The sequence below is a fragment of the Phallusia mammillata genome, chromosome 4 (genome assembly GCF_965637545.1).
Source record: "Phallusia mammillata chromosome 4, kaPhaMamm4.hap1.1, whole genome shotgun sequence".
Lineage (NCBI taxonomy): Eukaryota > Metazoa > Chordata > Ascidiacea > Phlebobranchia > Ascidiidae > Phallusia > Phallusia mammillata.
The window spans coordinates 23,496,576-23,513,176 of record NC_137255.1 but is presented as its reverse complement, the minus strand read 5'-3'; the positions used below and the strand labels follow the sequence as shown (position 1 = coordinate 23,513,176).

Sequence of the window (16,601 nt, the reverse complement as noted above, 5' to 3'; positions counted from 1 at the left end):
TCGTTCGCAAATATCGGACTGAAACGCGTTGATGTCAAACATATAAAAAGCCTTAAATAGTAAAATTGAAGTCTCGAAAAAGTGAGTTTTACAATAATAGATGATTAACCTAAAGCAGGGGCGTGCAACAGTTTATCGCAGTGGGCCGCAACTTACAGTTAAAAAATGCTGCGGGACAGACAATAAAGCAACACATACATTTTTTAAACAGTTTATTTAATGACAAAGCGCACACAATCAAGTTACTTATTGAGTACTCTTTGATCAATGGGATATATGCTAACCTTTTTGTAGAATAAATTTCAATATATTTTCTACACTTATAAATCATGTTACTGAATCTTTGCTAGAAAAGCAGTTTTTTCATAATGCACACTATGATGCAACCACGGGAATATGTCGTCACAGATGAAACCTTACCACCGTGTGACGTGTAAAGCCAAAAATACCAGTGATGGTGTACAAATAGCAACAATCCATGCTTTAACAGTAAAAAATATTCATAATTAATAGAGTACTTTTGAGTCTGTTCGGGCCACAAAAATAGGTGTCGCGGGCCGGACACTGGCCCGCGGGCTGTATGTTGCACGTCTCTGACCTAAAGTAATAATATAGAATGAGTGTATCAAAGTGCATGTCAGAAAAATCGAATGAGTAAAATTAAAGTGTTCTAGTAGATGAAATAAATGCATGTAACTAACAGTAATATTTTGTGAGGCGACTTTTTAAATTTGCCCTCAAGTGAAATAAAATGTGTGTCCAAGGACCAACATATATTTTACTTAAGTTTTTTATATGTATATATCATTTCTTTTGTATATCGACGACTGCGTAAGCATCTCCCGAACCGCTGTCACTATTCACAGTGAAATGAACAGTGTTAGCTTGCTGTTGACTTCCTATTTCTTCCCTTGCCACTTCGGAGTACAATCCCTCGTCGCGTTTTTCGCGTTGTGTTTCTGCGTCACAGGTTTTCTCCTCTACTTTTACATTCTCGGCGTTTTCCTTACAACTATCTACTGCTTCATTGTCAGTAATAGGATTGTGACTGACGTATGCTTTGTTGACAACGAGGCCATATTCATGCTCTTTTTGATTGTCGACTTTCTTGGGATCAATCTCTGGATTCCGACCAGCATCAGTACGGTGTGTTGTTCTGTTTTCGTCTTTTCAAAACAATAGAGATGTGTAGCAAAATCCAGTAAATGATACTAATAAACGGTTTACAGCAACGATTTTGATTTGATGCAAAAGTTATAAAATATTCTTCATTAAATGCGGTATCAACATCAAATTTTATTTTGGTTTGAGTGCAATTAGCGAGTGATTTCAAATCGCCTAGTAATAGATCGCAAGTCAGTTATAGAAAGGTTGGAAATTTTACTATTTCTTAAATTGACGTAAAGTGGCTTTGCAAGTATCTGCTTCGGTATCTGCTAAGATAATAGATACTATAGGATATACTTTAAATACTTAAGGTGCCCAGGAACGAAAAGTCATTTTGATAGAGTTCTCACCGATTTCTGCATATTCATCTTCTCGGTCTTTCCTCATTGAACTAGATCTGGAATTTACATTAAAAATGTATGACGACAAAAGCCACACATCTACAAGTTAATTACCTTGTGCATTTGCGATGGATGAGAATTATTACTGCCACAGTCGCAGCTATAAGAAGGCACCCAATGAGGGAAGAAAGCACAATTATTAGCAGTAAGTTGCTATCCTGATCCGAAAAAAGAAATGTTAAAAGTTATCCACCTATTCTGTAGACGTACCAAAAAGAGGTTTGAGCTACAACAAGCAATGATAAAAAGTGCTTTAATTTTTCAACGAACCTAACTCAGCTATACAGTGTTTAAACTATGCCTAGCGTTGAATGAAAAATTTACAATCCAGATCTCGTAATTGGAGAGCATTGGATTTTTTGTAATGAGTTGCAATGATATGTGAAAGATAAAGTCCATGTCGTTTAGACTTTAGACCAGGGGTGGCCAACCTTCTACATACCATTCGCCAACTTTTTAACATACTGTGTTGGATGCGCCATTAATGTCTCGTAACCCCACCTTCTATGACAGTGGTTCCCAAACTTTTTCATATTTTTTTCAAAACGGTCCCTTTGCCATTATTTCGAGGGCTCGCGGTCCTTAAGCCTAAATGTGCATTACATAAAAACGCAAGTTGTTTGCACTATTTTAGCTAGTTATGCAAAAATTTGCGCATAACAATGATCCATATCTGACACCACAGGCAAGACAAAAAACATTACAATTGTGCACGAACAAGTGCATTTTTGTTAGTTGTTATGCAATAAAGCCTTTTGTTTAACAATGGAGACGGTTGAATCTCACTTTCACTTTGATTGCAACTTATCCAGTTGCACAAACTGACGCCAAATAAGAATTTACGTTAAGACTCAAAGTTTGAGAAAAACTGGGTTCGCGCAACCGAGATAAATTTTGTCAGGGATTGTGTTTCATAAAATATGGGAACCCTAGGCAATGCGCCCTTTCTAATCATGCAATGCGCCACGTTTGGCGCATGCGCCATAGGTTGGCCACCACTGCTTTAGACCAAACGATAAGTCAGAGATAACTGTGCATACCCGGAATTTTCTTTGGCAAATGTATCTTGAAGGAAGTGAGCAGTTGATATCCAACCACTTGTAGCCCGCTGGTTTACTGTGCCATCCCATTGTCACACAATTTTCGTTTCCACCATCGTTGTTTGGTTCTTTATTCCCCCACTGTGTATTTGTATCATTAAGTTTTGCTCCATCTGTCCATTTAAACTGCCCTTGAATTTTTTGTGCTCCGATGTAAAATGAGTAAGGGTAATCTGCAAAAATATATTACACTCTTAATTATAACCAACATCAAATCGGTATTACTGTCTCAAGGATAATTAAGAACATGTTATAGGAATTTGATCTGCTTTTAATGTTTGTTTGTTTTTTAAATAAAGGTACTAGGGAAAACAACATCGTTTTGAATCAATTTAAGACTTTGTCGAAAAAATGCTTCTAACCACCTATTGCATTCTTCATGTCACCTGTTAAATTCCTAATATTTGAAACCAAGAAGTTTTGTAGATCTGTTGTTTTGACATTGGCCAACTTAGCACCTCTTCTGTCACAGCCATCTTTAGCCTCGTCAGATGAATTAACGTATGGCGAATAAACAATAAGATATTCGTTTCCACGAAAAGAATGCCACGGCTGTGCTGCAATAAGTTGTACCATGGTCAAGATGATCACCTCAGAAATGTACATTTTGCGTACGCTACACTTATAACCAAAACAATCAGTGTCATTTACTGACAACAATGGATAATGTTGCTTTATCTCAACATAAATAATAGATTTCATGTAACTTAACAATTTACACAATACCGACACGGAAACTACAAATTACAAAGACGTAAGCTCATCACTACTCATATACGCCACGTTACGACGGGAAAACGTCATGACACATTGTAGTTGCAACAATTGAAATGCTTAAACTAAACTCAGCTGGTGATTTCATGCAGTGTCCAGCCGGTGATTTAAGGTTTACAATTCTCATCACGTAATTGGAGAGCATTTGATTTCGTAATATAGTTCTAATGAAATGTGTCAAGTAAACACCCCAAACGATGCATTTTTCGTTTGAAGCGTCGGATTAATTACAGGTTAATATGCATACCCGGAATTTTTCTTTCGCAAATGTATCTGGAAGGAAGTGAGCAGTTGATATCCAACCACTTGTAGCCCGCTGGTTTTCTGTGCCATCCCATTGTCACACAATTTTCGTTTCCACCATCGTTGTTTGGTTCTTTATTCCCCCACTGTGTATTTGTATCATTAAGTTTTGCTCCATCTGTCCATTTAAACTGCCCTTGAATTTTTTGTGCTCCGATGTAAAATGAGTAAGGGTAATCTGCAAAAATATATTACACTCTTAAATATAACCAAATTCAAATCGATGCATTGTTTTGATTGAATTTAAGTCTTTGCAAAGAATAACATGTTTAAGTAAACGCTTTAAGTATTTTTGTTTAAGTAAAAATTTTTCTAAACATCTAAAACATTTTTCATGTCACCTGTTAAGTTCCTAATATTTGAAACCAAGAAGTTGTGAAGATCTGTTGTTTTGATATTGGCCAATGTAGCACCTTTTCTGTCACAGCCAGCTTTAGCATCGTCAGATGAATTGACATATGGCGAATAAACAATGAGATATTCGTTTCCACCAAAAGAATGCCACGGCTGTGCTGCAATAAGTTGCACAATGGAAACGATGATTAACCCGACAACTTTCATTGTGTTTCAGCTTGATATATTTCCAAATGACTATTCTTTTGTCTATTCCTTGTTTATTGCCCTGAAATCATTGGCAGAACTTTTTTTTACCATGACACAAAAATATAAAGTGTGTTTTTGTAACTTATTTCCTGAATATGTTTTTGAACCTGGCAGAACAACTTTTTTTCGAAACTTTTTTATATCGGCGTTGACATATAACCTTTACTAGCCTGAACCACCTTTTCTTTTGATTGACTACAAACGCCCTTTCACCATTACTACATTTTCATAACAACACACGCCAGACGTATGTCAGACGGGAAACGCACGTCAGAGTTGCAGTTGGGACAGTTGGGATATGACTCATTGCATGTTTCCAAAGAATCACACTCGTGGTAGAGCTACTAACACCATAACGCAAATGACAACCAAAGTTGATTTGGTTATATCTCCAAAAATGCTCACGGTTAGGGCTAGTAGGGTCGGGGTAAGGCATTAGCACCTAAAATTCAATAAAACTAACCCCAAAAAATTAGTTACTTATGTAAAAGTTTTAAATACTTATTTCCCAACCCAACCCATTTATAGCCGCTAATAAAAATATTCAGCTATTTACGCCCCCTAATCGATTTTGGATGTCATTTGCGTTATGGTGTTAGTAGCTCTATACCCACACTCGTTGTCTGCTTTATTGCTTCTATTGACATTGTGTTATCTCACTACTGATGCATATACAGGTTCCAATACACTTGTTAAACAGTTAGCAAATAATAGCATCAATAGTTTCCACGTTTGGATAAAAAGGAGAAAAGTAAGATTTGTCTAAAATATTTTACATTTTGGGCAACATCCCAAAACGTGAAGAACTTTGGGAACCTTGTTTGATGTATTATAATGTTATTTGCTGCTGCTAAATGCAGTATAATAAATTCATCTCTTGCGGGGCAATGCAATGTAAGTTACTGTAATTACATTTGTTTTTGTATTTGTGTAGATTTAAATACATTTGCGAAGCTTAGAGAACAGCAGTTTTTGTGCAGAAGGAAATCATTTTGTTTTGAGTTTCGATACTTTCTCTTTAAAAAGATACACATCCTGCCAAGACGCTGGCTACAATTGATTAAAAATTTCAAGTCTTTGCGTATAAAAATAATGATGATTCCTGCGTGCATCCATTATACAACAATTTGATAAGTTTGATTCTTTTTTCAGAGTCCACAAAATAAACGTGCTGTAAAAAATCTTTTACCTCAGTTATTGGTGAACACTATTAATCAATGTGTTAAGGATTATGAAAAAAGAATTATTGGTAAACGAGGCTAAGTTGCCACAAATATTCTTTTTGGTTTAAAGAAAACAAAGCTAGACATGGAAGCCCACATATATGTTTTGACTTGTCCCAACTGAGGTGCAATTTGGAGAAACGTTGGGAATCGCCCGTTGTGTGCTGTACATTTCGTTTCATGCCAGCTATTCAGTTTACGAACGGGTATTTTTGTTGGCAACACAAACAGAAATTTTGGAAAGTTGTTTTTCAGAAATCATCACGAAACGCACAATCATGCATTCGTTCAGACGTACTGTTGCTATTGTTCAATGTTTCCCTTGTGTGTGCCAGGAAAACAGTTTCGCTCGTGACATCACACCCAGTAACGTAATACGATGGCCTGACTGGGCTGAACCAACCACGGCCCAGCATCACGGAGAGTACCCATTCTATTATGCTAATGCGTAAGTACAAAATCCACTTGTTTCAAGTTTCAGTCAGGGGCCTCACACGATTATAATTCGCCTACCTTCGCATCAAGCCAGTTTAAGCATGAAACTTGTTTTCGGGATTGTGCAGTACATATTTTAATAAAAGGATAAAGACGGTGATAATCTATTTACAAAGTACACAGTAGTAAACCAAGCTTTATAGATCTTGATTGTTATAACTGTAGAAACTTATAGTCTTAAACTTTGTCTTGAATTGCAGCAAACGCAATCGTAATGATAAGCATAGACTGTCTAATTGTAGCGTGCTCTTCGAGGATTGAATATTTTTTATTTCCTTTGAGACGTCTAGATACATTACTATTTTTCGGCCTTTTTTCGAATTTTATTCCAGTCCTGGAGGTAAACATGTTTCTGTCTGTGTTCAAGTAAACAAGTTTGGTGAAAAAAAAAAACAGACCTTTTTCTAAACTTCTTCCGGCAGAGACATACGATGTGTACACACACATTTATATCCACTTTGTGGTCAGCACAATACGTTACACACAAAATAAGCCCGAGATTACGAATATGCAGAATAAGAAAAAATGACAACAAATGGGACGTGATCACCATTTTTTAATTGTGTCGAACCAAGTCGGATTTTGACTCTGCGTTGTTTTTCATAAATGCGACATTTGGAAAAAAAAGAATAATAATTCGTTTAATCACTTCAGGAACACAGCAGTGTATTGTCCTTTATACTGTTTATCATATTCTGACGTACGATCGTAGCATGCGTCACTGGAAACTGGTAATCCTTACCCCCTGCTTACAAGCGTGAACGATCTGTGATTCACAAGCGCTTGGGAAAAACATATAACGAGCATATCATTCTTGTAATGTAGAATTATTCGGAAAGCCCATTGAGGTAAAAATGACCTCTTTATGTCTGCCTTTCTACGGTCGTTTGATTGCATTTAAAAGGCAGCTATTTCGACGCCGCAAAATTAAGTGGCAATATGCAAATGCGAGATCACGAAACGAGCAATTTTGTCGGAAACACAAACAAAAAATTTGGGAAACTTGTGTTTCACAATTCATCATGACACGAACATGCATTGGATTGTAGCATTGGACTGTAGTTACTAATAATAGATCTTTCGCCTTGGTTGTGCCAGAAAATAAGTTTTGTTCGTGACATAACGCCGAGTAACGGAATATTAAGGCCTGACTGGGCTGCAACCAACCAGAACGCAGAATCACTTAGGAACCAAATCGCGTTGTTTGTACAAATACATACATATCAAAATGGACTTGTTTCTAAGTTTCAGTCACAGGCCTTATACAAGTATAGTCATGAAATTCATTTAGGGAATAGTACAGTACAGTTGTTTATGAAAGTTGTAAGGTGGTGCATATCTCTATACTAACACAATGGTAAACCAAGCTGTTTAGGCCATGTTTGTTGAAACGGAGGAAACTTGTTTCAATATTTGTATTTTAAATTATTCTGTTTTCAAATATAATTTACACAATCAGCGACAGTATGCTAATAACGAAAACAGTTAGTCGTAAGCGTTCGCAACAATTTTGCAAATATTTTGTAAATAAGATGTGGAAAATAGCGTGCTCATGCGGCTAATCGTCACTCGCGAATGTAGGACAGTAGGTTATTACCTTTGACTTAAGATTTTGTATCATAAAAGTTCACGGCCCAAACGACAGATGACTAATAACTATGGTTTTGAATGGTACCACTTACGACACTTAACTTAACTGCGTGCGAAATATTTATTGGCAGTGCCCAAATTCACAGTTAACATCTTTTTTATTGAATCAGTCTTCGTTGATAACAGTCAATGGCTGTTAAAAACGACGATGCTCTCATCATTTCAAAATTAGAGCAAAGTTTGATTTTGTATTGAACTTGGCAAATTGCAAAAAAACTCTCTTTAATTTAGTTTTCATATACATTTGTATACGCTAAATTTGACATAGCAATATCAGACGAACTGAGATTTGCATATTGTGGATCATGCCCTTTAGGTTTGGATTTATTAAACGCAGGGCCAGAATTTCTAGGTTTAATATTTTCGCCCGTCTTTTGCTTGTCCTCACTCACAACGTTAACATAGATAGGTTCATGGTTCGATTTGGTTCCTACGTTGCAGCTAGTACTTGGGTGCTCTGGAACAATATAAATCAGTGTAAATTGCAAAAAGTGCCCTCGGAAAAAAATTCATTTCGATAAAGTTCTCACCGATTTCTGCGTTTTCATCTTCTCCGTCTTTTCTCCTTGAACTAGATCTAGGATTTACATACATGTAATAACAACAGAAGACATATCTAAACAAACGATACGCTACACACCTTTTGCATTTGCGATGGATATGAATTATTGTTGCTACAGTCGCGGCTATTATGAGGCATCCAATTAGGAAAGAAAGCATAGTTATTAGCAGTGAGTCGTTTTCCTGATCTGAAAGTAGAAAGCTTTAAAGTTGTCCAAAGACGTCCTTATTCGTTTTGACCAATTGCTATACCAACATTTTTGTAGCATGTACAACAGGGAAGTTTGCATTTACCTTTGCAGAACTGACAAATCGAAGGTGATGCTACATTAAAAGTCCATTAATGCTTTAACCAAGCTAACTCAGCTATGCATCACAAGCAACTTAAAAAAAAATTTATAAAAATTTACAATCTTAATCTCGAAGTTAGGGGACATTGGATCCTTCGTCAAATATACAGTTGTAACGATATCGGTAAGATAACGTCCATTTCATTCACAGCGATGGATTCGTAGTAAGAGATAACTGTGCATACTCGGAATTCCTCTTTCGCAAATGTATCTTGCAGGGCTCAAGCAAGTAAAATCCAACCACTTGTAGCCCACTGGTTTTCTGTACCATCCCATTGTCACACAATTTTCGTTTCCATTATGGTTGTTTGGTTCTCCTTCCATCCACTGTGTATTTGTATCATTAAGTTTTGTTCCATCTGTCCATTTAAACTGCCCTTGAATTTTTTGTGCTCCGATGTAAAATGAGTAAGGGATATCTGCAAAAAACATATTACGCTTTTAAATATAACCAAATTCAAATCGGTCTTAATGTCTCAAGGACAATCAAAAACATGGTTTACGAAATTGATCTGCTTTTATTTATTTCATTTAGTTTTAATAGGGACCAGGCGGAAAATGGCATTGTTTCGATTTAATGTAAACAGAGAACAATATGTTTAAGTACACTATAAAAAATGCTTCTAACCGTTTATTTTATTTTTCATCTCACCTGTTAAATTCCTAATATTTGAGACTAAGAATTCGTGTAGATCTGTTGTTTTGATATTGGCCAATATAGCACCTCTTCTGTAACAGCCAGCTTTAGCCTCGTCCGATGAATTAACGTATGGCGAGTAAACAATGAGATATTCGTTTCCACCAAAAGAATGACACTGCAGCTCTGAAATAAGTTGTACAATGGTTAGGATGATCATATCAGGAACTTGCATTTTGCGTACGCTACACTCATAACCAAAACAATCAGTGTCATTTCCTCCTGACAACAATGCCAAAAAATTCCTCAGCCTAACAGACATAATAGATTGCATGTAACAATTTACAGATTACAAAAGACTTAGGCTTATCACTATCTATTTTCGTCAGGTTACGGCCGGAAAAATCTTTCCACGTCACAGTTGCAATTAAACTCAGCTAGTGATTTTATACAGCAACCGTTAAAGTTTACAGTTCCATTACGTTATTGGAGAACAGTGGATTTAGTTCAACAGTTGTATAAATAGGGACACTGTAAACTTATCCATAAATCTATTGAAATTTAAAACATAACTGCCAGACCTGCACAATTAATGACAACAGCGATTAGTAAAACGTCGGCACCAGCATACTTTCTTTTTACCCAAGCTTCTAAGAGTTATGTTTTTGATTACGATGTAATGATATGTGTTAACTAAAAGCATCAAATTGTGTCTTTGTCATTTGAAGAGTAAGATTAGTCATAAGCCCTGATGCATACCCGGAACTTTTCTTTGGCAAATGTGTCTTGCAGGAAGTGAGCAATTGGTATCTAACCACTTGTAGCCTACTGGTTTTTTGGTCCATCCCATTGTCACACAATTTTCGTTTCCACCATCGTTATTTGGTTCTTCTTCCCTCCACTGTGTATTTGTATCATTAAGTTTTGTTCCATCTGTCCATTTAAACTGCCCTTCTAATTTTTGTGCCCCGATATAAAATGAATAAGGTTGATCTGCATAAACAATATTCCCCTTTTAAACGTAACCAAGATCAAATCGGTTTGACTGTCTCAAGGGTAATTGAGAATGTTATACTAGTTTGAGATTCTTTCAATGTTTTCTAAATAACGAAACTACGGACAAGAAGCCTTATTTTAAAAGAATTCAAGTCGTTGCAAATACACCATGTTTAAAGTACACATTTTACCCATCTATTACTTTTTTTATCTCACCTGTTAAATTACCCATAGATGATTAACCCAACATTTTTGATTGTGTCCAAACTGAAATTACAAGTCAAATATTAAAAATCATGTTTTCTTCTTAATCGTCTTCAAACAATGGCAACTTATGACTTGTCCCTACATCAGAAATATAGTTAAGCCCTGTGTATCTGATTTACAGAGTACGTGCTATTTGCAGAATAACAACGTATTTTGCCACAGCACATTATGTGATGTCAGAATCATTTTTTATTGACATTTATAATTTACACAACGCTCACCAGCCTGTATTTTTGTTTCTAAGTGACTACAAAAACCTTTTACAATTACGTCAACATATGCCACGCCTCGACAAGGAAATGCACGTACGTGCTCCATTGGATCGAATTTTGACTTACTGCATGTATTGCCAGGAAGGCAAGTTGTTGCTCTGTGCGGCCATTGACAATATGATTTTTGTCAGTACCGATGGGCCATGAAGATTATTTATTTAAGCTTACTTTAATCTCAAAACAAACAGAAAACATGCAACAAAAAACCTAAGTCAATAGCAGAATAAATCATTCTCAAGTTTCTAAAAGTAAACACGAAATGTGGGAAAATGTGCCCATTCAGTTTCGGGCAAGAGCAATGAGTCAAAAGCAAATGAGCAAAACTATTAAATCTAGTTATGGATAAAAACATATGCCGCAAGATAAATGTTAAAACACATTTGGTCACAGTTGTATAGATATGTTGACTGCTATTTTGACAAATATAATCTGCATTACCAAAATTTACCAAGTTTACAATTTTGTTCGCAATGATGCTAATAAAACAGTTGACACAATTTAGAGGATAACAGTTTAAATAAAATTTGAGGGTAAATGTGAAATCCAGTTGAGTAACTGCGAACAAGTAAGCGGAAGTAAGAACAAAATTTATTTTTTTAGATATTTAATTAAAAAGTATTCCTTGAAACAAAGCAGGTGAAACAAAGTACAAGAAACAGGAAAAGACTGCATTTGAAACAAATTCCACCGCTACAGCTAATGCTAAACATCTTACCAATAACACTGCGTGTATATCGCCATGTGTAGCGCGGTGAAAGATAAGTACCGCTATAATAGGCATGACATGTATACAATTTTACAACAAATACATAATATATGACAATACGCTGAATTGTAGGGGTCGGCGACCTTTTAGGCGACGCGTGTCAATTTACTTGTTATTTTCGTTTATAAATGACCTCGCTTACCAACGTTTTTCTAAGAATCTAAGTAATAGTGATTTGTGCCAGCAGATATCAATAATAAAGAGATAGCAGAAGGTTTTGTGCATGTAAGGCTGAGTTTTAATCGGTTGGCGTGCCATGAAAAACCACCACGCCAGGGTTTGCCGACCCCATTGAATAGATATGGAATTGATCGTTTCATGTCGCGTTTGCTTTTGTCATGATTTGACAATGACGGCAATCACTTGCTTTGATACAGCCCCCAATCTCTGCATCGTTAGTTTAGTTGTTTTTATCAGATGTTTTTCCCATTTTCTTGGTCACTGCTGTATACATTGGTTTCTCTATGATTCCCTCGTAACATGCTTCTGAATCTTGTGTTTCGGTAAATTTGAATACCATGTGATCATCCACAGTTGCATACGCAGTAGCCTCGTTCACATTTTCGACATACACGCTATCATTTTGGTCATGTTTCATTATTTGATTCTTTGTGTTGCTTGGTCCGATGTCCAGTTTCTTTTTAGTATTGTCCGGAGTGGCGTGCATTGGTGTGTAGACTGAATTTAAGTTATCTTCCCCGTTTTGTGACGCCTCATTATTCCTAATATTGACATCCTCAACCGCAGGCCGATTTATAATTTCATCCACAGCTTCTAGATTGGCCATGTTAGCATACGATGTTTCGGTTTCGTTCAGGTTAGTAGTTGGGTTGTTGTGGACATTTACCTTTTGATCATTGACCCTTTTATCGACTTTGACAGGTTTTGCGTTTTTAGTTTTCTTTTGTTTTTGCTTGCTGACCTTGGGGTCGCCATTCATCTTTTTAGGATTTGCATCATCTAAAGTGCCCGTAGTTTCCGTTTCATTTTGACTCTTGTTGACTTTTGGATTGTTAGTAAAATGTTCTCCTGATTTGGATTGACTTAAATTGGTTGTTTCCCTCATTGCACTCGCTTTAAAACAGAAAAAAATGGATTAGATTTCTTTCGGGGTGTTTTGGTTTAATGCTTAAACTTTAAACAAACGCATTTATATTTCTGTACACCACTCTAGAAGATTGATATTTTTGGGAAGGTAACAATACTCTCAAATTATATTTTTGACAAAACTTGCATGTTTGTTTAGACCAATTTATGTCTAAACTAGTGGCTCTCAACCGGGGACATCCGATCCCCAGGGGGGTTACGAGCCGTATTCCGGGGGGGCACGGGTGTAGGATCACCAGCAACACCCACTAAAGTGAGCCATTTTCTTTTCTAATGGGCAGAATTGAGTGTGTGCTGCAAATATCTGTATTCCCTAACACTCTTTATCCGTATTGAGGTTTGTCACGATTACAGTTTGTTATTTACTTTATACGACTTGTTTAAGACCGAAATTAATACCGAAAAAATAAAGGTTGAGAACCACTGGTCTAAACCCAACTTTGCTTAATTACAAGCATTTTGATCACTCCTAATTTATTATTTATTACGTCTACACGCAGACTACACAACACATTGTTACAAAAATTACCCTTTTCTGTTTGTTCGTGATCCTGTCCAGTTATATTTGCTTTTCCTCTACACAACAAAAAGATAACGTAAAAAAACAAATACTGAGGTAAATTTGTAACATAGCATTTACCTGCTGAATCTTCCACAAGTAAGACATATCACTGCCACCAACGTTGCACCAAAGATACACCCACCGACAGACGCGATCACCAGATAAAATAACAACTGGTAGTCGACAGTGCCATCTGCAAAAACGAACATATTCCTCACTGAATTAGTTTAGCTTGACATGCTCTCATTAGAGTAACTAATTCCGATCAAAAACAGTACGAGTCTGTATTTTAACAAGATATTTTAATTCAGTGACCCTCTTGACTAGTACCGGTAACTTTGTCCAAGTCTAATTTTTTTAATCAAACCAACCTCACTCTCAAATATGATTCCCCGTCACAAAACGTTTAATAATGACAATGTATACAGCTATAGCTGCAACGCGTTAAGCATCTATCCTTTAATTGTGCTTTCTAACGTCCCAACGCAGCTGTTTCCGATTTGGGTAATGGTCTAGTGGATTTTATCACTAAGATTTCGTTCAACGAGTGCAATACTCAACTCATAGTTTCAGGTCAAAAATGTTTTGAAACAAAATTGCACTCTAATAATCAGCATATGTTAAAACTTATAATTCATGGATATCATATAAGGTTCTCCCTTGCATTATGACGTTAGTGTTGGTTGCCTTCGTAACAGGAACTGCCCACATATTTTGACTTTAGCGTTGGTGGAATGCATGCAGGCCAACTCAACCTGTATTGTTTTGCAACGGTTAAAACAAAGAAACCAGTTGAGCATTTCTAAATTCACCAAACACACAAACATCCGTTAATGCATTTTCAAATAAAGCAAACCCCCAAAGTAATGACTTTGTACTAGGAGGTGCAATGCAACCCAATCTCTATTGTTTTGCAACGCTTACAGCAACGAAACCTTTTACGTGTACTGCTAAACAAGCAGTTATACAACTACAAATCGATCAAACACCCAGACTGATAAAATTGACCGTAATTGACAATTGACCGTAGAAAACTAGACAATAAACACACAATTTTTTTTTGATATTATGGATTAGAAAAGTATAGTTTACAAGTTGGGCCTTCATCAACGGGGCGAACTGCCAAGTTTTCTTTTACTTATAGCATGATCAATTGTGTTTTGAGCGCATATGTGATTGGATAAATCAAAATATCAAACACAACTGGAATTCCATACCTGATTGGGGTTCTGTAGTTTCAGGAGTAGCTGTTGAACGCGTTTCTAAGAAGACAAAAGTAAATCAGATCACATGTGGCAGGTAGCCTATTTTCGTGCTTGGATATGTTGGAAAATGTTTGTTTTCAGGCATTACCTTGACAGTCACTTTAATCAGTTACATTACTTTTCTTTCTGACTGTGAAAGGCGGAAATAACTACGTGCTCTAAGATACGAGACTACCAAAAACGGAGGCGGAAAACGATTAAAGTAAGAAGCGATCACTGTTTGGCAAGAACAAGTAACCACACCCATCTGCAAAACTTACACTGTTTTTATGTCATGCCTGTTTCCTGGTTTATATAAGCGTTTGGAACAAATTTACATTTGTGAGCCCACAGAAACCGTGACGTTTCTACAAATTTCTTGTGACAAAACTTAAATGAAACTGTTATCTTTTTTACCTTGAAGTTTAGTGGTATCTGTGAGTGCGGTTGAAAACAAGGCCTTGGTAGTGAACAATCTTGCGCTTGATATTTTTGTTGCTGTTGTTGTTTCAGTCGTCATTGTAGAAGTCGTACTCGTCACATTGTCCGCAGCTATTCAGAAAAAAGCATTACCCGTCAGCAGAGCTTAAACCGCAACAACTTGTAAACAGTACAAAAATACCTGTAACCGATGTTGGGTGCGTGACTTGACAAAAATGAAAAATGATCACTAAAGCCAATTTCATTTTCAATTCTAGGAAAACCTACAATAAAAGTACTATATTTAATAAATTTGCTGCCATAATTATGTTTTATGACTATGACCCTGTGGTTTAGATGTTTCTGTCTAATTCGATTATTCTATCTTTTTCTTATCCTTTCTACTTCATTGAAGATACTTAAATGGAAGTATAATCAACTATCTCTTATCTTTTGCAACCGCTATTCAAAATGCCAAACGGCTATTTTCCCACCTACTTACAGTATTAAGCAGCATGCGTCAAACTGCACCTGCGCAAAAACTACGTGCGAATCTATTTCTAGGTTCAAAACAAAGCTACATGGTGTCTTATATATGTGAGGATATCCATATGTTGGTTGCTGTTAAATGTTAGTAAGTCAACAACATACCTGGTAATCACGTCTTTGTTGCACTAGGTTTGTCAAGTAACGTTGATTTACTTCATATCAACTACCCTTGTTTAGTGTTGTCAGGTGAAATTCTTAAAAACCGCAAGTCCGTTCTTAAAAAAAACTAGTCCAATTTTACTGCAAATTGACTGCTTGCAAAGACGTATGTATGACAAATGCATGAAAATAACAAAAACGGAACTTTGACAACTCGCCTTAAAAAGCGAAACTTGCAACACATATTATTAACCCGCAATTAGATTTAAAAAAAATACTCCCATATTGCCCCACAGTGGGGCCACCGAAGCTACACTGCTCGTGTTCCACAATGTTTTTCATTGCCTACAGGATCATTGTACTGTTAAATAAGTCATTTATACGTTTGATTTTTCCTGAGCTTTTGTAATGTTCCTTCCAGGCACTTTACTGGCTCATTGCCGTGAGATCATTTACCTTAGGCACACAATGGTGTTACTTTTCAGGCTCAAATACTTTGCATTATTTCCTCCGTTGTTGCCACCTGTGTGAGATTTCCTACAGGTGGCGCCAGTCAGGTATGTTTCTTTTTTTCCACGCTATTGTTAATCTAGTCACTTGAAGTTGGAAGTAGTTTTTTTTTTCACACTGTTAAACGACGTTCTTTAGATCTGATTCGTTTCGCAATTATATTTGTTACGTAGTTAGAACGTTTATCTATCGCTATGTATACCTACTATAGTAGGTCAGAGTTTTAGCATGTCTTGGTGTAGGTTTTAGTAGATGAAGCCAAACTGCACAGTTTTTTTTGATTTGTGGATTAAAGACGTGGTCCAGGTAGCGCTCTTAGTTTTAGGACTTTAGTTAATTATGCGAATAGACTTTTATAACCCAGACCAGTCGTACATTATAGCACACAAAACAACTGATGTTACATGTAAGAGCTGTGTTGAATCTAAGTTTGTGTTTTAGATTAATATTTGGAACTAGTCAGGAACTATTTGTTGGTAGGCGAATTGTTAAACTGCCAATGTTTTGAGTTTAGTAAACATGGCCACATGGAATATGGATTTGGT

General features: G+C 36.4%; 2 protein-coding genes across 2 annotated transcripts; both read right to left on the bottom strand.

Moving 5' to 3' along the window:
* Nucleotides 1-4,360, bottom strand: LOC145225249 (macrophage mannose receptor 1-like). Its single transcript, XM_080091936.1, has 7 exons — nucleotides 4,087-4,360; nucleotides 3,690-3,923; nucleotides 3,055-3,225; nucleotides 2,609-2,841; nucleotides 1,623-1,726; nucleotides 1,518-1,564; nucleotides 1-1,166 (listed from the first exon to the last, which is right to left on the bottom strand). The coding sequence occupies exons 1-7, from the start codon at nucleotides 4,304-4,306 to the stop codon at nucleotides 805-807; spliced, it is 1,371 nt and encodes a 456-aa protein (XP_079948062.1). The 5' UTR covers nucleotides 4,307-4,360; the 3' UTR covers nucleotides 1-804.
* Nucleotides 4,361-10,744: 6,384 nt separating this feature from the next.
* LOC145225362 (uncharacterized) lies at nucleotides 10,745-16,242 on the bottom strand. Its single transcript, XM_080092048.1, has 7 exons — nucleotides 15,550-16,242; nucleotides 15,101-15,182; nucleotides 14,896-15,030; nucleotides 14,452-14,496; nucleotides 13,313-13,427; nucleotides 13,202-13,248; nucleotides 10,745-12,639 (listed from the first exon to the last, which is right to left on the bottom strand). Exons 2-7 carry the CDS (start codon nucleotides 15,162-15,164, stop codon nucleotides 11,966-11,968), a joined length of 1,080 nt encoding a protein of 359 aa, XP_079948174.1. The 5' UTR covers nucleotides 15,165-15,182; nucleotides 15,550-16,242; the 3' UTR covers nucleotides 10,745-11,965.
* Between the last annotated feature and the right edge of the window lie 359 nt (nucleotides 16,243-16,601).

Bases quoted from the DNA above. Each gene is read 5' to 3' on its own strand.
- LOC145225249 (XM_080091936.1), bottom strand. From the start codon at position 4,306: ATGAAAGTTGTCGGGTTAATCATCGTTTCCATTGTGCAACTTATTGCA. The intron at 1,565-1,622 runs GTAATTAACTTG...TGTAAATTCCAG, and splicing joins ATCCATCGCAAATGCACAAG to ATCTAGTTCAATGAGGAAAG. The intron at 1,167-1,517 runs GTGAGAACTCTA...TGTTTTGAAAAG, and splicing joins AGATGAATATGCAGAAATCG to ACGAAAACAGAACAACACAC.
- LOC145225362 (XM_080092048.1), bottom strand. From the start codon at position 15,164: ATGAAATTGGCTTTAGTGATCATTTTTCATTTTTGTCAAGTCACGCAC. The intron at 14,497-14,895 runs GTAAAAAAGATA...TTGTCTTCTTAG, and splicing joins AGATACCACTAAACTTCAAG to AAACGCGTTCAACAGCTACT. The intron at 13,249-13,312 runs GTAAATGCTATG...TTTGTTGTGTAG, and splicing joins ACTTGTGGAAGATTCAGCAG to AGGAAAAGCAAATATAACTG.